The sequence below is a fragment of the Manis pentadactyla genome, chromosome 3, assembly GCF_030020395.1.
Source record: "Manis pentadactyla isolate mManPen7 chromosome 3, mManPen7.hap1, whole genome shotgun sequence".
NCBI classification, from domain to species: domain Eukaryota; kingdom Metazoa; phylum Chordata; class Mammalia; order Pholidota; family Manidae; genus Manis; species Manis pentadactyla.
This window is the reverse complement of record NC_080021.1, coordinates 17,321,139-17,347,101: the sequence shown is the minus strand read 5'-3', so window position 1 is coordinate 17,347,101 and position 25,963 is coordinate 17,321,139. Positions and strand designations below refer to the sequence as shown.

Below are 25,963 nucleotides of genomic sequence, written 5' to 3'. Positions count from 1 at the left end.
TTGGAGATAGTTTGCTCCATTTAGTAACTGTGTGATCCTGGCCAGTTTCTAAGCATTTCTGACACATCCTCTGTGTAGCAGAAGAAACTGCCTTCTATAAAATGAAGAAATTGCCCAGGATTGATGTGTGAAGTAAGTTAAATGTGCAAAGTATAGGGCACAATGCCTGACACATGGTAGGAGCCATGCATTTTCCAGAAGAATAGGGCCGAGCTATCCTTGCTTTTATGAGTTTACACTGGGCATGGAAAGCACAAAGTGAACCACTGAAGCTTGTCTCTAACTTCTGAGCCACTTAAATTCCACTGGCAGTCAAAGTCAGCCACCATCAGAGGAGCCTTGTGCAAACACAGAAAACCTGGATGTAGAGATAGTTCTCCACTGTTTCAACACTGGCTCAATTCAAAACAACTTCAGTTGACATGAAGGTAAGACTGCAGCCGACTCTCCCCAAATGTAGCAGCAGGGATCCTGCAGACTGAAGAAATTTAGAAGCAGAAAGCAAAATACAACTGTAAGGCATTCGTACTTACAATAAAATGCAAAATTATACGAAGGTGGAAATATGATGGCACTCTGTGATATAATGAGTTATAAGAAATACATGTTTGGTCATTTACATGACCAAACATGTATTTCCCAGGTATTTTTGGCCTTCATCCACAGTTCCTGAAAAGACGACAGTCTTGGAGGTGAAAGGGGTGTTTTGTCATATTAAAGAGAGACTTTTGGGCCCCCACCCAAGGGCGGGGGCTGGAGGTCGGATCAGCCAATGGCCAGTGATTCAGTCAGTCATGACTGTGCAGTGAAGCCCTGCAAAAATGCCTGAGAAGAGCTCCGCTCTGCTTTGCGTGCTCTGCCCTGCTTCTCGGTGGGAGGGAGCTTCTACGCCTGGGGAGCCAGAATGCCCCCACGTGCCCCCGAGCCAGGCCCCAAGCTCCACGAGGACAGAGGCTCCCTTATTTGGGAACTTGTCCCATGTCTCTCTTCATCTGGATGTTAACTTGTATCCTTTATATTAAACTGGTAAATGGTAGTGGTTTCCTGAGTTCCATGAGCCACTGTAGCAAACTAATTGAACCTAAGGGGGAGGTCGTGGGAACCTCTAATCTGTAGCCAGTAGGTCAGAAGCACAGGTAACTGCCTGGGGCTTGCAACCAGCGTCTGGAGTTGGGGTGGAGGACAGTCTTGTAGGATGGAGCCCTTAACCTGGGAATCTGGTGCTGACTCAGGGCAGATAGCACCAGAACCGAGTTGAGTTCTTGGACACCCTGCTGGTATTCGAGAATTGCTTGGTGTAAGTAGGTGTGGGAAGACCCCCTCCCACATATTTATACACATTGGAATCGGGTCCATGTACCCGAATAGAGTTATACTACTATTACTGCTGTGTATAATACTGTAACTGTTATACACATATGCAGGGAAGAAATGTATCATTGCATTTGGTGTTAGAGATATTGCACACTTATAGAAAATATCTGCATGAAAGTAAGGATTATATAAAGCATGTTCAACTTCTAAAAACAGCCAATTCAAGAACGCAGCTAGAGAAGCATAAGTGACCCTAAGGATAGCAGCTTCCAGTGGGTCATTACTGGGACATGTATATACCTGTTGTTAGGTCAAAACCCTAAAGCTGTGTAAAAGGGAAATATGCCTTAATTCCACAGGCCACAATCAGCACAAGAACTTATTGATGTGTCTTTAAGAGACACCTTTGTGTAAAATACAAACTCAGTCTACATGGTGTGCTTACAGAGAAACTTAATTGCATTCTCTCCATTAATGGGAAAATATAAATTTTTATTCCAGATGTGTTTAATGACTTCACTTTATTCTTTTTAGGTGGGACGTTGGAAGGTAAGAAAGAAAATTTAGAAACTTTATAAAAAGGAGGAAATCAATTAATCCTAAAATAAATGTTCAAACAACTCACGCACGTCACCCTCTTCACTTTTCCCAGAGGCCCGCCAGAGACGCCTAATGACTCTCACTGCCCATACCTTGATAAAGCAGGTTGTCTGGGGGTTGACTGGCATCAACTACTTTGGAGGACATTTGTGCTTCATAGCCTGCTGGCAAGTTGTCCAAAATGGCACCAGAGTGCCTGATGGAGCCCAGCCACAGGTACACATCAACTTTTGCTTGTATCGACCAACCAGCCGGCCGTTTTCCAGGAAGCTGGAGAAGGGTTACAAGGAAGACCATCTTGTTAGTAGGAGCCAGTTAGGGACATCACTCCTTGAGAAAAGAGGTCCTGGACCTGGTGGGGGTCAGGGGTCCAGAGAGCAGTTCTCAGGGGATCACCTTACCCCATAATGAGAATAATGACCCCCGTTGCCACGATGCACAATTTCGGGGCAAGACCCAGGTCTAGTGGGGCCTGAAGCTTAAGGAGGCACTAGAGTAAGCACGTCCAAGCCCTGGAGCATTTCAGTGTAACAGGAAGGTATGGTTAGTGCCGCTGTTTTATAGATGAAGAAACTCAGGCTCAGAGAGGTTAACCAAGTTTCCTAAGATCCCTCAGCTTTTTAAGTAACAGAGCCAGAACTCAAACCCAGGAGAGATGATTCCAGGTCTAGACTCCAGACTCTGCATGCCCACCACCTGCCTCTTCCTGAGCTGAAATCTCCCTTCCCAGAACTTCTGAGGGCCTGGAGTTCAACCGGAGCCCCTACCTCTGCCTCGTTCAGAAGAACGCACATGCTGTTTCCGTAGACCAGGCCTCCGTGTGCTGAAGGAACCACCTGCCCGCCAGGCCCTTTCTTCCCAGCTGAACATCTCTGGTTCCTTCTTCATCCCTTCCTCGTGCAGCATGGTCTCAAATCCCTGTACCAGCCTGCCTACTCTCCTTTGAACATGCTTAGGTTTATAGAATTTGGTATTCATGTGTGCATTAGTGTGTGCAGTGTGTATGCATGCACATATGTACACATGGGAGGGTTGCACACATTCTCAAGGTGTGAAGGCTACACCTCAGTGCCACGTGGCTCCTTTTGTTCTCAGACACCACGATTTGAGGACTCCCTGCCCCCATCTGAGGAGTCCCAGGCCCAGACTTGGCTGTGCTCAGGATTGTTGGCAAGGTCTTCATTCTACGAACAGCAGCCTCTCCAGATTTTCTTGTGACTCTTCTAAGTGCCTCTCCTTAGTGTTCCTTAGGCTCTCTGGTCAGTATCTTCCCCATTCTTCTGTACCACTTCTTTCCCAGAGAGAATCACAAAATCCTATGAGGGCCTACAATGTGGTCTGACAATTTCCAAGGCAGCCTTGGAGAGTCCCTGAATCCAAAATTAAGTAGTTTGTCTTTCTGTCTTGTTCGGTGGGTTCTCTAAATGGATTTTGCACAACTCAGTTCGGCAACTACCTGACGTGCCGCCAGGCCTTGCTGAGGGAGCGGGGTCAGGAGGGCATCACAGTGACCAAGACACAGTCCCACCCCCACCCCTGTCCCCCTTAACAACTGACATCTCGATAAGAGGCCAACTTGCAGTCACTTAACTCAAATGCGAAGTGTAAGGGAGAAAATGCTGAGGGAGCAGAGAAGCAGCAGCTGGTATTGCCATTATTTCCCCAAGACTCAAACATTTCGCTGGGCCTTAGTCAGTGCTTCGGGGTTGGACCGGCAGGAAGGCATCCCAGGAAGAGGGACGCGCACGCACAGAGCTACAGGGCAGGAACCAGCAGTGGTAAGTCTGTGCTAGCGTTTAGTGAGCACTCACCCCTGCAGGAATGGATGTGCTAAGAGCTTTGAGGAAAGAAGGAGCTGGGGCAGAGAACGACATGGACACAGGAGGCCGAAGAATCCTGCCGTTCTGTGGAGGAGGTTTGGTTTTATTCTTTAGGAAGTGGGTGTCTGCTATTATTTATTCAGCTTGGAAAAAAAACAAATAATGTCATCGTTGATGGTAATGACAACCACTCAGCAGCTCATAATTTTTAAAATTACAGTAAGGAATTCTCCTCGACTCATCACTTCTTTAATAACGATGATAGCTGCAATGCATTGAGCACTTGTTCAATACAACACACTTTACTGAGAGCCTAAGGCTATTTTGTTGTAATAAAAGCAACCCCCCTGCCATTTGTGGATGCACTGAAACATCAATTCACAAAGGCAGGGATGTTTTCTATGTGTTCAGAGTGATGTCCTCAACACCTAAAAGAGTGCTTGGTGCCCAGGAAGCACTCGGTAAAGATTTAGTGATTACTTTTCTAATAATAATAATATTTTACACTTGTTGAGCACTTATTTGGTCCCAGGCCCTGGTCTAACATTCCTCCCTACTCACAGAATGTCCTATTACTTGTATACTATTAATAAGCCATAGGTTATCACTCAGTTTCATGATAACTATAAAGTGAATACTTGCATTATATGTATTTTTAAAATGAGGAAATGGAGGTTCAGAGATGTTAAGGCAATTGCCCAACATCAACACAGAGCAAGGCTGGGAGAGAGCCAAGATTCAATCCTGCTCTACCCAGCTCAGCGCATCCTCTTAGCCAGGGCCCCTCACACACTGAAAGGAGTGTCAGAGCACAAGCACTGCCCACGCAACTGACTAAAATGTAAATTCTGGTTCACCTGGTCTTGGGTAAGGTTGGAGATTCTGCCTTTCTCCCTCTTGGTGCTGATCCTGCTGGTTTACAGTTAACCGTTTCAAGTATTTGAATAGCAAAACTTAACTTGCTATGCTGGATTGCCCTGAGGAGTTCTGATATCCTTTGCTTTCTTAAAGTAAAACAAAACAAAACAACAACAAAAAACATCATTGATTTCTACTGCTATGAAAACGTGTGTGTGTGAATTCATGGTTAGAACCAAAATCTCAGCTAACGACTTGCAAAAACCACCATTGCATTCCTAAAGTTTGCAGTTTATACATCTTAGTAAAAATACACAAATTGAAATTGCTTGCAAGACAGTGCAGAGTTTCTAGGGACCCAAGTTGGAATTCATGCAACCTTACAGAGCTCCTTCCTAGGCGCTCTCAGAAACAGCGTCCCTTTTTTAACTTCACAGCACCCCAGCCTGGGGTGAGACTTCTCCCCTCCCTACTTCCCCACTCTCCTTTCTCTCTTAGTTGCTCCTAAGGCCTGACCAACCCCAGCAACTTCTTTCTTTTTGAGAACAGCATGGTAAGTCATAGGGGAGGAAAAAAAGAAAAACAGTTAAAGAATGCAGACGTTCATCTAAAAACTATGGTCTCCAATGTATAAAAATTGCATGAGACAGAATGCTGAAGTCTTAGCCTCTCCCAGGTCCCACCCTCTTCCCTCCAGCGTGCTGGTGAATGCTGCTTAAAGGAATAGAAATCTTGGCACAACAGAAAATGGAGAGAAAGATGGTAATTCGCACAAACTGTGCTGAAGTTGGTCAAACCTTAGAAAGAGGAGGTTTATCTCACAGAGGTCTAACTTTGTGGCAGGACCAGAAGTGTACCATTTAGCCACCACTTTCTCCCACATCCTAGAGGAAGCTGGAGGCCCAAGAAGAAGAGGCAAGACTCGGGGGTGTGGAGCAGAAGATAGTACAGAGATGGAGAATAGACTGAGAAGGGGCTCTCAAGGCCACCCAGTGTGGTCTTGGCACAGACGTGACTCAATGAGAAAGGAACAGAAAGGTTGAGCGCCACCCTCTGGCTGGGCTCTGAGTGCATCCGCTCCACCAGCAGAGGAGTTCCCTTCGGGTGACAAATGTCCTTGTTCACTCTTGGGCCACTGGGGGTCCAGTGGGGAAGAGCCTGAACCGGGAGAACTCTGCTGTTTGGGATAGTGGACTGGGCTGAGCTCAGCAAATTCTGTTCAAGCATTTTTAGCAATATTATGAATGTAACTAGAGAAAAAGAAAGACCATGGAGCCAGGGACAATGGAACCTGGGCTGAAGTTACAGATGTACTATTACTTAGCCATGTGATTTCAGATACAATACCTTTGTTTCCCCTAGATTAACATTTCCCAAGGTAGGCCCCTTGGAAGAGTAGTTTCCTAAAACTTAGAAATAGCTGTCCTAGATGAATAAGGTTGACAAACATGGGCTGTAAAAGTTAAAGCTTTTCCCCTGACTGCAGGACCTCCCTGAGCCTTCTACTGGGCTCTGTGACACTCCAAGACAGGGACCCCCATGCAGCCACCCAAGTGTGTGGAACCTGGAATGCTTGTGGGGCCACGCAGAAGGCAGTTGTTGCACAGAATCAACTTTGAGGAAACTCCGGCCTAGAGATTTTAGAGATTTACATTCTATGCTTTGTCTTACTGCACTTCCTGATCCCCAGCTGAGAACTGGATTGAGTGGCAGGTGTGTGAATACTTGGGCTTCCTGGCGCAGCTCCTGCTCTTGGTAGATTTACCAATTCAGTGAAGAGACAGGAGCATAAAGGGGTGGAAGGAGGAAGTTAGAAGCAGGGAAAATACTCAAATCAGGAATTAAAATAGTTTCCCTGAGTCATCAAGATGTTTCTTCACAGTCAGTACAACTGAATTCAACAAAATTTACAAATCTATCACCCAAGCCATCTGATACGAAAAAGAAAATACAGGTAAGCCAACTCCAGAGGGCAAAGGTTCAGAGGTCTCAGTTATGTCTGTCCTCTGGCTTTAGTTAACAGTTGCTCTTTGTTCTGATTTTAAATAATGCCAGGATACATCGAAATATTTAGGAGGGAGTAACTTTACACCGATTTTCTAGTATTTTCAGCACAGGGCCTTCTGAAATGATTTGCTATTTTAAAGACAAATGTTTCCTGTGACCATAGAAGCCCTTCAGTGGAGAAAGTTAAAGAAAATCCTGATATTGATGGTAAATAACTAGAGTTAAAAAATAAAATTCAACCAAGTAGATTTGAAGATCTAAGTGGCCTTATTAAGTGGTTTATGAGTTGGAGAGCATCCCATTTAGCAAGCAGTCAATGCTCCAAAAGGGCAACAGAAAGGGAGAGATTTTTAAAGATAGACAAAGCATTAACAAAAAAAAAGAAAGAAAGAAAAAGAAAAGAATCCATTAGCAAGGAATGCATTATTTAAACAAGATTGCCCACCCAAGAAGGAAGGGTTTCCCAGGGGATCACCTCCAGGAAATTCCAGTTGGGCTGACTAAAGTTTATATTCCTATGAGGGTTGAAACCGCAATTAAGTTAGGTATTAAATCTTAGTTTGGGGGGCCCTAACCTTTAAGTGACCCCATTATGGTCCCGCAATTTTTCTTTTTAGCAGTGGGGTGATTATTTCTCTTTTCAGTTAGAGTTTTACCAGGATGGGTTTAAAAATCATTTTACACACATGACAGAAAATAACATACAGAACCACCACCACCTCACTGGACATGATGGCGGTACACAATTCCAGAAAGTTCCTGTAGATGTTGGATACCCATTTGTTTGAATGCCAACATTTACTGAGTGATTACTCTGGGTGATGTATGCACTGTGCTCTTTACGTGCGGCTATTCACTTAATCCTCAACCCCATCTCCATTTGATGAAGAATAGGAGATACAGACACTAAGAAACTTGCCTAAGGTCACACAGCTCATAAATAGTGGCTCTGGAATTCTGTAATACATAAAATTATATTCCTCTAAAATTCATATGTGGAAGTTCTAACTTTTAGTACCTTAGAATATGACTTATTTGGAAATAGGGTCATTGCAGATAGAGCTAACATGATGTGAAACTGGAGTGGAGTTCTTATAAAAGGACATCATGTGAAGAGAGATGCCCAGACACACAGAAACATGAGGTAAAGACTGGAGTTATGCTCCCACTAGCCAGGGAACTACCAGAAGCTAGAAGAGGTGCTTTCCTAGCACCTTCAGAGAAAACATGGCCCTGCTGATGTTAATCTCAGATTTCCAGCCTTGAAATTGTGAGATAACTTTCTGCTGGTTAAGCCACTCAGAGGTACTTTGCTTAAGCAGCCCTATTAAACTAATACAAATTCCAACTCAAATTTACCTTATTTCAAAGCCCAAGCAGTAAACCGTTACCCCACCCTGCCTCTTCTGTCTGCGACATTAAACAGGCACACCTACAATAGATTCTTGCAACTGCATGGCACTTAGCCAGTCTAGCTGCCCGTTGCCATGTTCATATCAAGGGGGAAAAGACCCACTACCGACCTTCATTTAAGGAAGCATTTTCCTGTAATGGCTATCATGGGGATTGATTCTATCCTCTGGAAACACACACACATACCATTCAGGTGGCAGCCCTACAAACACTAAAAATCTCTACCATACCATCAAATGTCTTCTCAGTTAAACATTGTTACCTCTTCACCCATTCTTTGTATGGCACCACTTCTAGAAGGTTTTGAGCCTTCTCACCTTCCAGAGGCAGTAGAAGAATAGTTATGTTATAGCAAGAAACCAGACCTACAATTGGCAGGACAGTTTAGTTTGAATTGGCAAAAGTTAATCAGTCAAATCATACAATCTTGTTATCAGTCATTGGTGAGTATTAATCCTTTGGGCCAATCTTTCTCCCTCTTTGCTCAAGTCTACTTCTGGGACAGAAAATTATAGTAGGGTTAAAATACCCAGGGTCTCCAAAAAAGGCTCAACTCTTGATTCAGAGACAGTAGAATCCATCCAATGATAGTGACTATGATTGTTCACTCCTGGGGCACCAGGGGACCCCATCTTCATGAAAAGACCATCAGATTTTTATAATTTAAAGCCACCAGGAATCCTGAACTAGAAGTTCTGTGGAATATAAAACTCTCTTCTTGTAATTTTCTTTGAAACCTATTCTTAAAATGCAGATGAACCCATGTAGAAAAGATGCCATGGACAAATTATACATGAGAGAAGGCAGTGAGAAAATTAGTAGAAAAATGTTCATTCTTCCTAATAATCAAAGAAGCAAAGAAAAAGTAACCTTGAGATACATTGCCTAAATTAAAAAACAAAAAACAAAAAACAACTTGTTTGTGTCTGGTGACATAGTAATTGGAAAACTGGAGAATATTCAGCCTCGAGACAGTCCACTAAGTCAATTATAATCAAGAGGGGGCAAGGGGCTCCAGTTGTCCTCAGTCCTTTGAGAGTCTTGGAGAAGAGTCAGAGACATGGACACACACGAGGAGTGCTGAGTGACCCAAGGGGAATAGAGATTTGCCACCTTTGAGTCAAAAACAGTGCAGACTTACTTTGAGGAAATGAGTTTTGATCTTCCCACAGTGTTTACCCATCTTCTCCCTAACGGGGGAGTAGAACAGGTCTTTGGAGGCGATGCGGGCATATGCCACTCTCTTGTTGTTGCTGAGCATCCAGATGAAGACATCGGGGATGGTGTGCTGTGGCTATGGGAACAGAGGAGAATGGATTTGATATGTTGGTGTTTTAAAAAAGCACTTCCAGAGTTCTCCTATCCTGAAACAGTCCCCTTCTGCAAAAGACATCCTGTGACTTAAACCACCTAGGTACTTAAACATCTAAGCAATCAAACAAGTTTAAGTGGAACTCCTTTGAGAAAGCCTTAAATCATGAATTACAAATACATGTGAACCCCATCTGCCCTGCTGCTCATTGTGCTCTGAGAATATGCAAGTTGGACCGTGATTTGTTATGTTAGTGGCCTAATTTTCTCTGTCTGTAGAACAAACATTTTCTATGCCTCTTATGGACTCTTTTTTTCAATCTTATAATGATTTAGCTTCGTGCATTGCACCCCCTAAGAGCCAGGTAACATTTCCAGAATATTCAAATGAAAAAACAAAAACAATAAATCCATGAATGTCTTTGGATGTCTTTCCATTTACTCTTAAGGAAGGAAAAACAATTCTACAAGTGACTTTATCCTGAAAATATGATTGCCAACTACTTTTGCTCCATTTTAGGTGTTTATTCAGGAGGACCTCAACTAAATTGCACAGAAATTTAGACTTTAAAGTAGAGCTAATCAAGATAGGAAGGGCAGAATTCCCTGCCAAGAGGACCATTATGTTGTGAGTGTTTGAAATGCTCATCTCTGAGCCAACAGAGCTACAAAAACAAAAAGGAGGGATATTGTCGTACAGGAGGCTTTGACATTCTTGGGCTGGGCCCAGATGCTCAGCCCATAACCCTCTGGCATAGTTTGAGTCACAGACCTGATGCCTTTTTGAACCTTCAGGGTGCTTACTAAAATTCTTGCATCTACTAAAATGACTTCTCACTGCTTCTTATGCCTCCAGGGAATGATGCACAAGAAATACAGCTTTTGAAAACAACAGAAGCAGTGAATCTGTACCTCTCCCTGAAATCTTCCCACGTAAAACTCAGTAACTGACAGAAGCAAACATGAGGAACTTTTTAGATCATTCTAGAAGTCACTGGAGATACTGTTTACAGACGACTTTAAAATGAGAAGCTATTTTGACTTTTACTGGGCATGAATTTAAATTCTCTTACAGTTGAAAACTTATCAAAGGTTCTATGCTTACTATGAGTTTTCCTGAGTTCACTAAGGAATATGCTTTTTATTTCAGCTGAATACTCAGGTTTCACACAAAAAAAATCAACAAATCTGTACATGTTTGGCTTAATTTTAAAATCTCCCATTTCACCCCTAAACTAACTCAGCAGAGCTTAGGAAAAGACAATGTTCCATCTTTCATTCTTATCAAACATTCAAATCTTACTAGGAAGAGATTTGGCTTCATCTTCCAAAAGAGGTTTGCCTTTAGAGTGGATTACCTCATCAACAAGAAAGCGGATTTTTTCCACAAAGGTTTGGGCTTCATGGATTGTTTCATCAAGAGATAACTTTTTCTTCTGCTGCTGAATCATCCCCTTGGCCTCCTTGGCCATTGCCTCCTAAAAGACAAGAGTCAGTGTAGATCTTCCTAGAGAAGGGACAAGAAGTGCTGTCGTGTTGCTGGAGGAACCTGAAGGGGCTTTGAGTTCCACACTGAGCCATTCACAAGGGGGCTGTTTCAGAGTCTGCCGCAGTGCATGCTGCCTATTTAATAAAAATTTCATAGGCATATGGAGGCAGTGAATATCATCTCACCTTTGACAGATGAGACACTGAGGCACAGAAAGCTCAGAGGTTTGTCAAGGTCCCATAGCTCCATTAGCCAGGACCAAATCCAGGCTTTCTGATGCCTAAACATAACAATAATAAGAGCAACTAAAATATATTGAGCTCTTCCTCCGTGCGAGGCAATGTTCTCATGGCTGTATTAACCCTCATGACTCCTCACAGCAACCTTACAGGGTAGGTACTGCTCTTCCCACTTGGCGGCTGAGGGAGAGAGTGATGCTCTGTTCTACTAACAGGCAGGGCCAGAGTTGACCCCCACTGAGTCCAGAGTCCTTGTCCTCATCACTGCTCTCGCCACCTCTTCCTAGAGGCACGGTGGATGCTTCCAGACCAAGTTGGCAACGTGTGAGAAATACCGCCAAGGGGCTCAGGGTGAGTGTTTGGAACATCCAAAATATTTATTTTGATTCATTCATTCAGCCCACATTTATGTGCTTAGGAAAAACCCCAAACACTTTACAGTGATTTCTAAGGCCCTGCGTGAGCCTGCCCTGCCTGCTCTCAGTTCCATCTCTTGTCCTTCCCTCCCTGAGTTGCAGGCCCCCTGGTCCTCAGGAGGTCCTCAAACATGCCAAGCTCGGTCCACCCTCAAGCTGGTGTGCGTGGGGCTCCTCGGGCTCCGATGTTCTTCCTAGACTCTGCATGGCTGATTTCTTCTCAGGCCTCAATTTGAATGTCACTGCTGCATTACACCTACATTTTCCTGATTATCCTGGCCTTGTAAAATTGCCTTCATAATCATAACCTGTGACCATTTTTATTTTTTTGTTGTTTGCATGTCTGTCTTCTATCTTCTCCACTGAAATGTAAACTTCACTAGAACAAGGGCCTCTCCTGTCTTGTTCTTACCTGGTATTCTCAGTGTCTGGTAGCATTCCTGGCACATAGCAGGTGTTAAATAAATGTTTGCGGAATGAATAAACCAGTCGATTAATAAATTCCTTAAGGACAAGCGCAAGTACTTACAGTGCTGTGTTCCTAGCACCTGGCATAGGGCCTGACATACAGAAAGCCTTCTGCACATGTCGACTGGAAGAACGGAATACCAGCTATGCACTGGGCACTATCCTAGGTGCCAAGGTCAAAGACGAGGGAGGATACCCTGAAACTTGGACAGTTTGATTAGTTGAAAGCAATATATGTGCAAAATATCATGGGACCAGAGACATCCAAATGTCATGGATAATATGACATTTGAGCTGAGTCTTAAAAAGTGGGCAGAATTTCACATTATTTACACTAGCCAGTATGTGGAAGCAACCTAAGTGTTGATCAGTAGATGAGGTACATATACACATGGAGTATTATTCAGCCATAAAAAAAATCCTGCTATTTACAACACTATGAATGGATCTAGAGGGTATTGTGCTCAGTGAAATAAGCCAGGCAGAGAAAGACAAATACTGTATGATTTCACTTATTTGTAGAGAATAAAAACAAAACAAAACAGAATGAACAAGACAGCAGTAGACTCACAGCCAGAGAAGTGACTAGAGGTTACCACGGGGGAGGGGCTGGGATGGGTGAAGAGGGTGAGGGGGATAAAGGGACACAAAAATTCTCAGTCATAATCTAAGTTGGGATGGTAGTACAGCATGGAGAGTACAGCCAGTGATTCTGTAACATCTTCCCACGTTAACAGTAACCGCACTAGTGCAGGTGAGGATTTAATAATGTGGGTAACTGTTGAACCATTGTGTTGTATATCTGAAACCAACATAAGACTGTGTATCAATGATACTTCAATTTTTTTTTTTTTAAATGGGCAGAATTCATCAATGATAAGAAGGACAGTCCAGACAGAGGGAACAATTACAAATGAAGACACGTAATCAGTGAAGTTTCAAAATTGTTAGAGTATAAATACATGGGGAGGGAGTAATGGGAGATACGGCTGGGGTGCTAGGTTGGAGCCAGGTGGTGAACAGCCCTGTGTATCATGCGAAAAGAATTTGGACTTCATCCTGTGAATGACTGAGAGACTCCAGCAATATTTAAAGCGACAGTGATCTAATCAGGTTTGTGTGTTAGAAAGACCTTTCCGGTTGTGGTATGAAAGATGGATCGGAGGAAGAACACTGCCATGGTCTAGACCAAAAAAGGCTACGGAACTCAGTTTAGGCAGTGAGTCTGGGGAGGAAGAAGTGGAGTAAGGGTCCAGAGTATCTCGGGGCAAATTCAACAAGGTGTGAGGTCAAATTGACACTTAGGGTGAGGGATAAGGACTCAAAGTTAACTCTAGGCTCCAGGTTGGAGCAGTAAATGTAGCTGGTGATGCCAGCACAGGATGGGGAACAGGTTTACATGGGACGATGATGGTTGATTAGGATATATGGGGTTGGGGGTGCTGTGAGACAAGCAGGGGACATGTCCACTAAGTGGTTCAAATTACAGGTTGGAGGTGAGGAGGGAGATCTTGAAATCATGGACTTGCTGGACCCTGAAAAAAACCATTGAGCTCTGTGGGCAATATGCAGTGGGTGGACATTGCAGAGGTGAAGAAGGGCAGTCAGAGGTGCTAACAAAGAAATGGGGCAGGAAAAATATCTTGCCTATGATGGGAATCTGGCCTCCCCTGGAGTAAAAAAGAGGAGTACACAAACCTGCATTTATTGTTCTGGAAAGGATGAACCAGTTTAGAGATGTGGGTTTTGGTCTCCAGACTACGACCAACTAGATCTGACCTTTAAAAGAATCGTTTACTCTCTCTGGGCCCCACTCACATCTTTAGAATGTCCCTGGCCAGTCAAAGACTGAGTGATTTCAAATCACTGAGTGAGCTTTCTTTGCAGTATTTCATGGTGTCATACAAAATGCCTGTTGGTGCCACACTGGAACTGGTTTCAAGGCAAGCAGTCCAGGACCTGAGCTGGTTGGGTGTTTCTGTCATCACTCATTCAACAGGCACTAAGCACCTAGGAGGCACCCTGCACTGTGCAGGGGCTCCAGGGCACAGACGTCATCAGCTACGGCCCACAATTTTTAATGGGAGAAAACCAAGCAGGGGAGGAATGTTTATTTCAGTTTGTGAGGCAGAAGGACAAGTGGAAGAGTCTATAGCCATTGATGAATACAAAGTTCACAGAAATGAGCAAGGGGGAGATCCTTCAGAATAGGACATAGGACTGGTGGGCTTCTAGTTAATTGTAAACACTCAATAAATGCTAGTTTCTTTCCAAATCACCCACACATTCCCCTCTCACTCATGCCTCTATATCATGCAAATGTATAACCTTTAGAAACTTATCCTCATCTGGTCTATGACCTATGCATCACCCATGAGGTTTATTTTTAAAGCACATGTTTTAAATCTGTTCAAAGCATAAATAGATTTTCACATACCAGTTCCTCCCAACAGAGCGTAAGCCGTTTCTTATCTAAAGTGGTTTGGTTCAACATCTTGGGTTTTCTTTCTGCTTCAGAGATAAAGGCACTATAAGAGAAGAATAACAATTTGGGAACCAACTTAATGAAAATATGTTTATATAATTCTAGAGATTTGAAATATACTTTCTGCCATACAATGGGCAAGCTGATGAAGCCACAGAACCAAGACCTTTCACTTAGAATAAGCAATAATGCACTAACTTTACTGAGAGACAAACTGAGAGTTGGAAATGATGATGCCAGACTCCACATTAGTTTTGGGAAATAGATTTGTGTTTTTCCATTTCATTTTTCAGTACATACCTACTATGCTTGCTGTTCAATTTCATTAACAACAAATACAAATTAACGCAGTTTTCTCTCATCTTACAAAGTTAACAAGCACCCAAAGTTTCCTGAAAAGTTATATGTAAGGCAAATATTTTAGACTCAACATTGGCAGAAGTCCTTACATTTTTAAAACCATACAAAGGAATGAGTTGTAACATTTTGATGGATGATGTTAAAGATGTGCTCAGTAGGAAAATGGTAAAGGTCATGAATGCAATTGAAGAAGAAAGATAAATGACTTTAAAAATTGGAAAATAAGATATTGCGCTGAGGAAGTTATTTCCTTATGTGGTAAGCAGCCTCTATAATGCCTCTCAATGATCCCCACCTCCAGCTATTCTTGCCACTAAGTTCCTCCCTTTGAATGTGCAATGGACCTTGTGACTTGCTGCTAATAAAATACATCAAGAGCGAATGCATGTCACTTCCAAGATCAGGTTATAAAAGACTGTGGCTTCCATCTTGCTGTTATTTCCTTCTGACTCATGTCACTTGCTTACCCTGATAAAGTCAGCTGCCACACTGTGAGAGGTAGCTAGGAGAGGCCACATGGTGAGGAACTGAGGCTGACTTCCAACCTATGGCTAGCAGGGAACTGAAGTCCTCGATCCAACAGTCTGTGAAGAACCGAATTCTGCAAATGACCTTGAGAGTGGTCTTGGCAGCGAATCCTTTCCCGTAGAGCCTTGAGATAACTGCCTCCTCAGTCAATGCCTTGACTGAAGCCTGTGAGGGGTTCTGTGCAAGCCACCCAGCTAAGTCACCCCTGGACTCCAGAGGTGTCCAAACCCACAGAAACCCTGAGATAATAAAAAGTGCCACTACATTTGGGAGTTATTTGTCACTCAGTAATAGGTACTAGTTATAGGGAGTTATTTGTCACTCGCCCTCTTTTTAAATCTTTTATTATATTGTCTTCCACTGGGAATAAGAGTCCTTCATCAGTGCATACTAACGTGTTAAATGAAAAATTCCATTAAATAGCATTTGATATAACTCATCCATCTAATTGCCAAATGGTCGTTGGGCATCACCCAAATGCAAGAAGCATGCTGGACACTAACATTGTTGGCATTTTCCTTTTTTCAGAAAGAGTCTCTGCATAGGTCTTTTCTTTCTTTTTCCTTTGCTTTGTGTTTTAGTTGTTCAGGTGGCAGGAAGTGGTAGTGAGCCCACAAATACCAGCTCAACTACTGAACAAAATGAAGATGGAGATCACACTACAAGTGCCCATCTGAATGCATGTCAAAGCGACCATCCTGTAAAGTGAGCCAAGGCCGGTCCCACATGAGCTTGGCTCCCGTAGGCCGGCTGCCTCTCCCAGTACCTGCACTGACTGACGAAGTCTTTGAGGGCTGTCTTCGTTTTCTCGTCCGAGGCTTCCTCTGACACCTTGATCGATTCTGTCACTTCTTCTATACTTTCCTCCTGAAACACACCGCAGAGGTGGAGGGGAGAGGGCAGGGAATGAGACGTCGCATTAGAGATCCTGATTCTAACACTCCAGAGATAATATTTAGCTAATTTTTTGTTTGGGAAATGAAAGATTTCCCTCATTTTCTTGTGCCTAAACTGGGAAACGCTACTGTGTTCTGGGTAAGCATCTGCCTTTTCTTAACTGGAATTGGCCCAGATACAAGTCTTCTCCTGCATTGCTCAAACTCATTGTCTCTGTCCCAGATTCATTCCCTAACTTGGTACCATTTAGGGTCTACACTGCAGGGGAAAACTAATGTCTGGGGAAACACCTGATGAAGTAGAAAAAATTAGATATAATTACTGAAAACTTCACAAGCAATGTTCAAGTCAATTTGTTATATGGGGATATAATAACAGTGAATAATTCCTGAATTTAAAAGGCTATCAGTTCTTCTGATTATATCAGAAGAAGCTCAGGCAGATGGAAGGGCATGGAGGTGGCTATGAGGCATAAAGGTACTTGGTTTCCTCAAGAAATGAAAAGTCCAGTGTCCTTGGAAAAAAGGAGTAAGAGCATGTGAGAGACAGGACTGGTGAGGTGGCAGGGCCTGATCTTGTAAGCAATTATCCACCATGTTAAGGACTTAGGATTTTATATTAGCTGAAGCCAGGATCTGTCAATTTTGTGAGAAAGGTATCAACCTCCTGCCCTTTGAAGATTAGGAATATAGCCTATCTCTCTCTAGGTCCTATGATGGTAAGAAGCAGAGCAGGGATTCAAATTAAGATAGCTTGATTTAAAGTCCAGGGATTTTGCAAATATATTCTCATTACCCTGGGTCTATGTAGTAGGAGCCATGTGTCCTCCAAGTGCAGCAGCTGCAATTCATTTGTATTTAAATTGAAGTCAAGACCCTCTACTGGGTAGATTTTTTAAAAATCCCTTTTGCCGCCAGTTTCCCTATATTCAAACCCATCGCCTGTCAGTCACCTACCAGCAGGTCTGCCATTTTCTCCAGCATGTTGGACCAGTGCAGCCTGAATGTCTGGTCACCCCAAGAGCTGATGAAGTAGACACAGGGCTTCTTGGCCTCAAATGGCAAATAGTTGTAATTCCTGTGAAACATGTCAGGCCTGGAAGTTAGTTGGCAATTGGTGCTTTTCGGGCAATTCCAACCACATGCTCATGTTTTGCATGTTCTGGGTGAGGTGGGGGACAAAACACTCGAACTGTCACCTGTACACTAACTGGGGACCCATGAACAGCACACAACCAACAGAACGGGTATGTGGCTCTAACAGGGAAGTCCCAGCAGCCGGCCTCAGCAGACTAGGCCACAGCTTAGACGTGATTCCCAGAGGGCAGGACTCAGCAGGCAAGCCTTCTTCAAGAAGTTCTCTTTTCAGTTGAGAGATGAGAGAAGGGAGCAAAAAGAACATTTTCCCTTTAACATCTGTGTACTAGGCCCTGAGTAAAGACTGAATGAGACAACAGGTGTCAATGCACTTTGTCAGCTGAAACTGCCAGAGAAATGGAAGAGGCTAAAACATTTTTAATGAGGAAGAAAACATGTGCCTCAAACTAAACTTCAGCATTCCATGGCTTGCCATCCACCCATCTACCCATCCATCCCTCCATCCATCCAATGCCTGTTGCCAGGCACTGGTACTAATAATGTCAGTGACTTGCTTGGCTAGGAATGGACAAGAAGGATGACCAAGTAGCTGGAAGGGGAAATGTGGAGCCCAAGGGGGTGTCTGAGGTTGACAGTTGGATGTGTGAAAATGCTGATGAGAAAAAGACCATTAGCAGACTGAGATTGAAGACAGAGAAGAAACTTACTTGAAAATCTTGGTTCCCAAGGAGGAAAGGGATGGTGTGAAGGCACGGAAGGGGGGAGAGGTGTGGCAAAAAGTTGAAGTCCCGCGCCTAAGGACAGCTATATTCTTAACTAGGTGTTCCCCAAACACCTGTGATTTTCCCACAAACAGCCAGGACTGTGTGAAGAGACATGTGGAAGGAGGCTAAAACATAGTTCCTGGAATGAGCATGGTGAGACCCGTGGCCCTGATAAATGGGGACAGTGTCTGGAGTCACACGCCTATAGAGATGGGGAAGGGAGGGAGGAAAGTTTTGTTTCACTCCAAAAAGCTGAAGAGAACATCAACCTAAAAAAATGAGCTGTCGTTCTTTTTAGCCCTTCAACCCAAATTTCTCCTGGAGACCATAAATTAGTAAAGGTGCCCTGTGGTCTGTTCTGCAGAAAATAAACCAGCAGGTGTCCATTCAGAAGAGAAGCCAAATAGATTCTTGGCAGAAAGTGAGGTTGTTATTACAGCAGGAGAACAAAAAAGTAAAATCAAGAAAAAGATTAGAAATGAAACTGCTCTTTCTTTTATTTCTTTTAAAATCACTGCACTGAGAATCCCACAAGAAAATTAACTGCCACCCTATATTGCTCTTTGTCCCACAGTTTCCCTGGTTTACATTATTTTGGGCTCATCATGTTCAGGGCCTTTGTATCTCTGATTCCCAGAGCCGGCCTAGTGGTACTGGGTCTGCGTGGACCGGGATGTTGTGGTTTCTCAGGCAAAATGCAGTGCAGATGGACGGCAGCAGACGGGAGGGCACCGCGTGGCCAGTGGAAGGGGAAGACTGCCAACTTGAATGGCTGCCCTAACACACTGACACACGACCAGCCTGTGACTTTGGGCAAGGGTGGGCTTGGAATCCTGAAAATCAAATGATGACCTGCCACTGGGCACCTTGTGCTCCAATCTCATTCCTGAGCTCCAGCCTAATACATATATATATATGTGAATGCACATGCTTTGTAAAACTGGGAAGCCCAGAACAAACACAAAGTGGTGATTTAATGGTGGCAATATGCGAATAAATTGTGTGTGCACGCATACATGTGTGTACACATCTGTGTTGGGGTCTACTGCAGACGAGGAATCTTCCGATTCTGCTGCTGACACCCTGGCTTGCTGCTGTGTGTGGACAGGGTACCAATATAGTGACTGAGGAATATACGCAAAGCCCACCAAACACCAGCATGGCTTACTTTGGGCTCCTCAAGCCTGCTGGTTGGCACTGATATGACGTCCTGGTGAGGGTGCCTGAGACATCTTATCTCCTCCCAAATCCTTCCCATATTACATGTCCCAACACCCCCACCAAAAGTCAGCAATGGGCTAGTCCACCGAGGTAAGGGATGCTGTCCCTGCCAGTACCAGTGAAAGGATGCAGAGAACAAGCCTACCCTTACCCAAAGTCACACCTTTTCTCAAATGTCTCAGAAAAATCTCCCAGAGCTACAGACCCAGTCATGGGAGCCACACATTGGTGTCCTCAGATTGAGAAGAGAAAGAGAAGCCATTAAAGCACTGGGGAGTTTGGGGTGCTTTTTGGTGTGTGTAAAGGAAGACAGACAATCAGCCATGGGTACCAAAGAGCCAAAAAAAGACCCCAAAAAAGGTAGTCCACGGGAGGGACAGGATTTCAAAAATGAATGGACAAAGAGCTAAGATTATTTGCACTGACACCACCCTACATATTGCCAAACACACACTCTTTCCATTGCTTCAGCCCATTCTTGCCTATTAGGGTATCACCTTTTCTGTGACCCTTCCCAACTCCTTACCTCCTCCCAGGCACACTAAGTCACCCATCCCCTCTCTCTTCCAATGTACCCTGTGCCCTGACCTAGTCGTGTAAATCCTTAACTCAGTCAAAAACACTTATGAGCGATCACTATGCGCCAGGCACAAAGATAAGCAGATACACAGACAAAGAGATGCAATCCCTGCCCTCAGAGTGCTCACAACCTAATAGGGAGACAGACAAGTAAAAATATCCCAATGCAGTATGATTAGTGCTCAGTGGAAGTGAGCATGAACCTCAAATCAGACTTGGGACTCAGGAAGAGAACTTGGGCTTAGCCTTGAAGAGTACTGGGAGCTGGCAGTTCCAAGCAGGGGCTTGCTGCCTGGCAGAGGGAGGGGCATGATCAAAGGCCCGGCATCAGCAAACAGCAGGATGCACTTGGGAAACTGCCAGGGGCAGGGGGTGGATGGAGGACTGGAGTTGTCTGGGGAGTGACTGGAGATGATGGCAAAGAAGTAGATGGGGATCGGATCAGCAGGCTCCCTCTGCAAATAATCCTGGAAGCTACAGGCAGCCCATGAATGGCATCCATCCGGGGGTGACTCACTCAGATGGTTTGGTGAATTTCTTGAAGAAGATGTAAGCCAGATAGGAGGTTTTTAAAATAATCCAGGATGAAGATACCAATGGCCAGAAAGAAAGAAGTGGCAATAAGATATAAGACATACGTGAGAGCAGAGACATATACTGACTGGACTTTATTGGTGATGGGCTGAGGAAGGAAGGAAGAAGAAAAGTTGGCCTCTTTCCAATTTGTGGCTTGGAAGATCAGAGAATAGCAGGACTAGTCTGTGAGATGGGAAAGTTGAGAAGAGGGGCAGAGTATGTCTGTGAAGACAATGAACCTGGTGCATAATTGTGGGACACCCAAGTGGAAGGGTTTGAATCTGCTGCTCAGGAAAGAGGGCTGTCTGGGGAAGTCCTTGCAACCCTAACAGTGGTCGATAAGCCGTGGGTCTGGGCCCTGAGAGAGCATGCAGATTGAGGAGGAGGAGACTGAAGCATCCTAGCGATGTGGTTCCATTCTCCTCACAGGAAACAGGGAGAGCAATGTTCTCTTATAAGAATCCAATGAGATCATCATGTTTTTGCTCATCACATGAGGCTCAGAACACAGAAGAATCTATGTGTGGCTTACCACTCTTCTTGTAAAAGTCACTTAGTTGGCGCTTGACACTGCTTTCTTAAAACAGAATTCTGTAATTTTCCTTCTCTTTGCAAGTTGATATTTTACATGGACTAAAGATCAGTGAGGTACATGAAGGCACCCCAGCTGTTTTCTGAAATAGTCTTTTCTGCTGACTGACAATCATTTTGACAATGACATTTTCTAGTAGTTGACAATTGTTTGACTGGCAAAAATAATATAATAATGTACTCTAAAATCCCACCAAGTTGAGTTTACAGGGTAACAGAGAGCTCAGATGTATATAATAATTGTTGAATAGATTTAGACTGAAATTTTAAATTCTGACCTTCTTATCTTGTTATGCTTCAGTTATAGAAAAATAGGGTCTTCAGATATGATAATAATAATGCCCATTATCATTGTTCTGCCCTCAAGTGAATTCCTGGACATGTCACTCTGGAGAGTTGCTGACATGTCACAAGGCTTCAGTAGAGTGGGGCTTACCATGTTCCCCTGTGTGTATCTTGCTCCCATAACTGAGAACTTTTTAAATGATGTTTCTGGTTTTAAAGAAGATCTGAATCACACAGTCCCAGAAATTGGTCAGACTCCCAGTGTCAGAACCCTAACTGCTGTCCCCTACCTGTTCCCTTCCATCACAAGTGGCTTCTCCGGATGAGTGGTGGAGGCCATAGGGATGGGGACACTGTGGGTGTCATCCTCTTCTGTTTTATGCAGCAGTGGAAGGATGTCTTCTTCAGCTGATTCAGCTAACTTCTTCTTACTCCCATGATGGGACCCCCCATCAATCAAGTTCCCAAAATTACCTGCAGAGGCAGTAGCAAGGGGACAGCGGCCAAGTGTCAACAGCAGAATTAGGCTCCTTGGTATAAGGAACCCAAGTTCATGTCCTCCCAGGACAAGGAAATAAGATCTCAGTGTGAAGGTGGGAAGAGCAATGTTCAGACCAGAGAAAGATCGATAATGACAATGAACCATACTCTGTATTTATCTTATGTTCTACTTTGTAAAAATGACTTAAATTACAGATTAACTGGATTCCATCTCCATTTCCTTCTGTTCCTTTAAACGAGAGCTTACCAAATGTGAATCAAGACCTTTTTGAATGGAATGCTGTTTCTAGGGATGGCTGGGAGTCATAATAACAGCACTTACATATGCACCACATTTTGCATGCATTAACTCATTATACCCTTGCAACATCTCTATGAGGAGTTATTTCCATTGTATAGATGAAGAAACAGACCCAGAGAAACTAAGTGAGGCAAGGGGTAATGGAACCAGGATTAGCAATCCAAGTCTGTCTGAATCCAAGCTATACTCTGAATCCTTTTTTTTTAAGTATGGAAATAATTCTATCCCTTACATTCTGACACTGAAGTAAACAAAGAATTACTCATTTTTTTCTGAGGTGCAAACCTTCAGAAGAATACTACATCTTTGCGTAAGGCCCTAATTCATTTACTCAAGAAACAGGTATAAAGCCCATGCCAGGTGCCAGGCACTGTGCTTGCCTGCACTTACCAATAGAAACTTCAAAGCTAATAGGTTTATCTCCAATCTTTCGGTCAATCATGGTAGCTTCAAAAAATGCTCCAAAGAGTAAAAATTCCTCATATTTTTCTGGAACAATCTATAGAAAGAAAAAAATATCAGAAACACCTGGCTCTTTTTTTTTTTTTTTATCACTAGGAAGCTGAATTAGTGATGCTAACCTAGTCAGGGTATTTATAAGTATTTGAGTTCCAGTGTCAGCCTGAAGTACCACTTCATTTCCCCGCTAATCGGACAGGCAGGAATAAGGACCTACAAATCCAAATTCAGCCATGTATCTAAAATGCTGCAATCTCAACCTTCTGAGCTTCTACCTTACAAAAAAATCTTATTTTAAAGGCTGAGTCTGGTATGTATATCTTTCTAAGGTACTACTGTGAAACACAGGCTTGAAATCACCTTCTAGTAAGTAGCATTTAGAAAATAGTCACAGTTGATTAAACCCTTGCATTTGAGCAGGGTTTTATGAATCACACAGGGTCATCACATAGATTATGGTTGTTCCTCTTAACAACCTTGAGAGGCCAAAATCTCGATCATTCCCATTTTACAGATGAGTAAACCAAGAAAACTAAACTTGAGATTGAGTTTAGTAACTTTCCCAGGCATTCTGTCCACAGACCTAGTGCTCTTTGAACTCTAACGTGTGTTAAGCCTGTGCCTTGGTGCTCACTCACAAACTTTACTTCCCCAAGTAACACAAACTCAGATCAAAGAAGGCAGAGGGTTAGCCACTTGCATAAGCATCAGTCAATCAAGTGTATCTATGATGGGCTAAACCCCTGTGGTTACTGCTGTGAGGGGAGCACAGGTCCTGGAATCACCATGACTTTTACACTGAAAAGGACCTTAAACTTCATCTGCTTGAACCTCCACCTTCTATCTGAATCAACTAAAGCTCAGAGGACTAAGAGGCTTCCCAAGGTCACACAGCAGTTAAAGTTAGCCAATATTTGAGGCCTGGTATTCAACAAGGCTGCCTTCTTCAGAAGCCTACATTCAGGAAGACAGGGCTGTTACAGGTCACAGGGCAAGAGCCATCTCAAGGTAACACACAACTGTTTACAAATGACTCATACTGACGTGGACCAGCCTGATGGCTCAGGAATCAGATGTAGCTGGGACACCATGACAGAGCATCATGTTTCTGAGCAAAGAGGCTTAATGAGCTGAAGCCATAGTCTGTGCTTCCTGGTTTTACAGCTGGATTTATTAAACTAGGTGGAAAAAGCAATAAGGTTCATCTAAAGATATAAAGCAGTTGTGGCTTCAGAGGTTAAGAGCCCTGAACCCTGCCCCTGAGAGCCCGTGGGTCTTAAAAAGGTGGCCCTTCCTTCAGACAGGAGCCTCCTGTGCTGTTGACAGCAACAGTACAGGAAATGTTTCTATTGACCAGAAAATGCTGGCAGGGTGGGGGCCCAGTGCTGGGTGTCAGTCACAGAGCACACACCCTCCCGCCTGCTGCCACTGTATCCACTGGCTGTAAACAAACCACTTATCTCTCCTTCCCGGACCAAGTTTACTCTCTGGGCAGGGGCTAAAAACTACTCAGAGACCTGCAGGCAGAAGAGTCCACACAGCCAGGAAGAAGGGTGGCAGGCTCCCCAGCCAGACAACTCCTCTTCAAATCCCAGCTCTGCTACTTCCTAGCTGGTCGACTTTGGGCAACTCATGGCTGTTCTTGGGGGGTCATTTTCCTTACCTGTGAAATAAGCACCGTAACAGAGCCTACAGGTCGGGGAGAAATGAGATTCTCCCTGTGGAGTGCCTAGTATAAAGCCTATACATATAAATGCCACAAAGTAGTCATGATAAGTATTTCAAAATATTAGAATTCATGTCTTAATCCTCCCAATCCTTCAAGGCCCAGCTCAAATGCCTCTTCCTTTCAGAAGCATACCGTAACTTCCTGAGCTGGAGAAATGATGATGGTAATGTTTTCTGAGCTCTTATCACCTTATTAGATGAGGTATTAAAAATTTTACCTACATTATCTCATGTAATTCTCATAACTGTCCTAGGAGGGAGGTATTTTTATTACACCCACTTATAGATGAGGACCCATGGAAGATCAAGGTGTCGATCCAAAGCAACTCACATGACTAATATTCACTGAGCATTAATTATGTGCCAGGCTCTGTTCTAAGTACTTTGCAGGTACCAGTTCATTGAATCCTCACTATGAGCCCACGAAGTGGAGGTTATTCCTGGAAGGAGTGGCAGTGACTTGCCCGAAGAGTCAGAGACTGTGTTCCTCCAGAGGCTGGGCAGTAACCACTGCACCACACGGCCACATCTTAAATCCAACTCTCTAGACTGGGAGCCCAACATTTTAATCATTATAGTTTCCTCATCCAGGAAATAAGAGCACTTTATCTGTACTCTATTGCACTTCACTTTCTACTTCTTACACATTCATTTAGCAGGTCTTACCTACCCTTCTACACCATAAATCCCATGGAGTCACACTCTATTTTTATTCCTACCAGTGTTAAAGATGATGCTTAAACAAGAAACTATTCAATACATGTTGACAGGATTTAAAAACGACCCCATCTGTTAGATTAGCTATGCTCTATGAAAGGTTGGCATAGGGGAGATAGGCTTTGATTGTGGTGCTGAGGGTGAGCTGGGAAAACCAACATCAGGGGGTCTCATTTGTCCAGATATGCAATGAGCATGTGGCTGCAGCAAGGGAGACTGGAGCTTGAGGACCCTGGAAAGAGTAAAGAAGAAGAAGAAGCCACAGAGCTGTTGACCCTCTGGGGAAGGTAGGAGCACAATGCGGTGGTTTTAAAAATGTTCCTAAATTCTTGGAAAATCCTTCCCTCAAAGGGTGAAGGCTAAATCCTCTCCCTCTCAGTGTGGGCTGGACTTAGTGATTCATTTCTAACAACAGAATGTGGCACAACTGTCAGTGTCTGACTTCCTGGGTTTGGTCAGTTTCTGCCTTGCTCTCTCTTGCATCACCCAGTCTGGGGGAAGCCAGCTGCCATGAGGACACTCAAGCAGCCTATGAGGACCCATGTGGTAAGAAACTGAGGCCTCCTGCCAGGGCCAACAAGGAGCTGAGTCTCCCTGCCAAGTGTGAAGGCTTCATCTTGAAAGTGGATCCTGCAGTTTCCATCAAGCCTTCAGATGAGACTGCAGCTCCTCCCAGCATCTTGACTGAAACCTCAAGAGAAATTCTGTGCCAGAGCCACCAAGCTAAGGTATTCCCAAATTCCTCACCCACAGAGAAGATAAATGTTTTTTGTTTTAAGGTGCTGAATTAGGGGGAAGGTGTTATACAGCAACAGATAATTAGTAAGCACAGCAAGAACCTGACTGCAAACAAGAAGCCAGGATGAGGAGAGGAGGGAGGAGAAATAAGGGTTTGAAAGATTCCTGAATTATCCCCTTGTCCTACTACTGTCTACATAG

General features: G+C 43.8%; 1 protein-coding gene across 1 annotated transcript in view; it reads right to left on the bottom strand.

The window, feature by feature from the left end:
• Nucleotides 1–25,963, bottom strand: part of FER1L6 (fer-1 like family member 6) — a 105,844-nt gene that overhangs the window by 61,874 nt on the left and 18,007 nt on the right. The window contains exons 11-18 of the mRNA XM_036883108.2: nt 22,511–22,619; nt 21,609–21,792; nt 17,162–17,282; nt 16,075–16,175; nt 14,373–14,463; nt 10,682–10,801; nt 9,154–9,306; nt 2,007–2,184 (exon numbers count right to left, since the gene is read on the bottom strand). Coding sequence (XP_036739003.2) covers nt 2,007–2,184; nt 9,154–9,306; nt 10,682–10,801; nt 14,373–14,463; nt 16,075–16,175; nt 17,162–17,282; nt 21,609–21,792; nt 22,511–22,619 — 1,057 coding nt within the window. The remainder of the gene's footprint in view (nt 1–2,006; nt 2,185–9,153; nt 9,307–10,681; nt 10,802–14,372; nt 14,464–16,074; nt 16,176–17,161; nt 17,283–21,608; nt 21,793–22,510; nt 22,620–25,963) is intronic.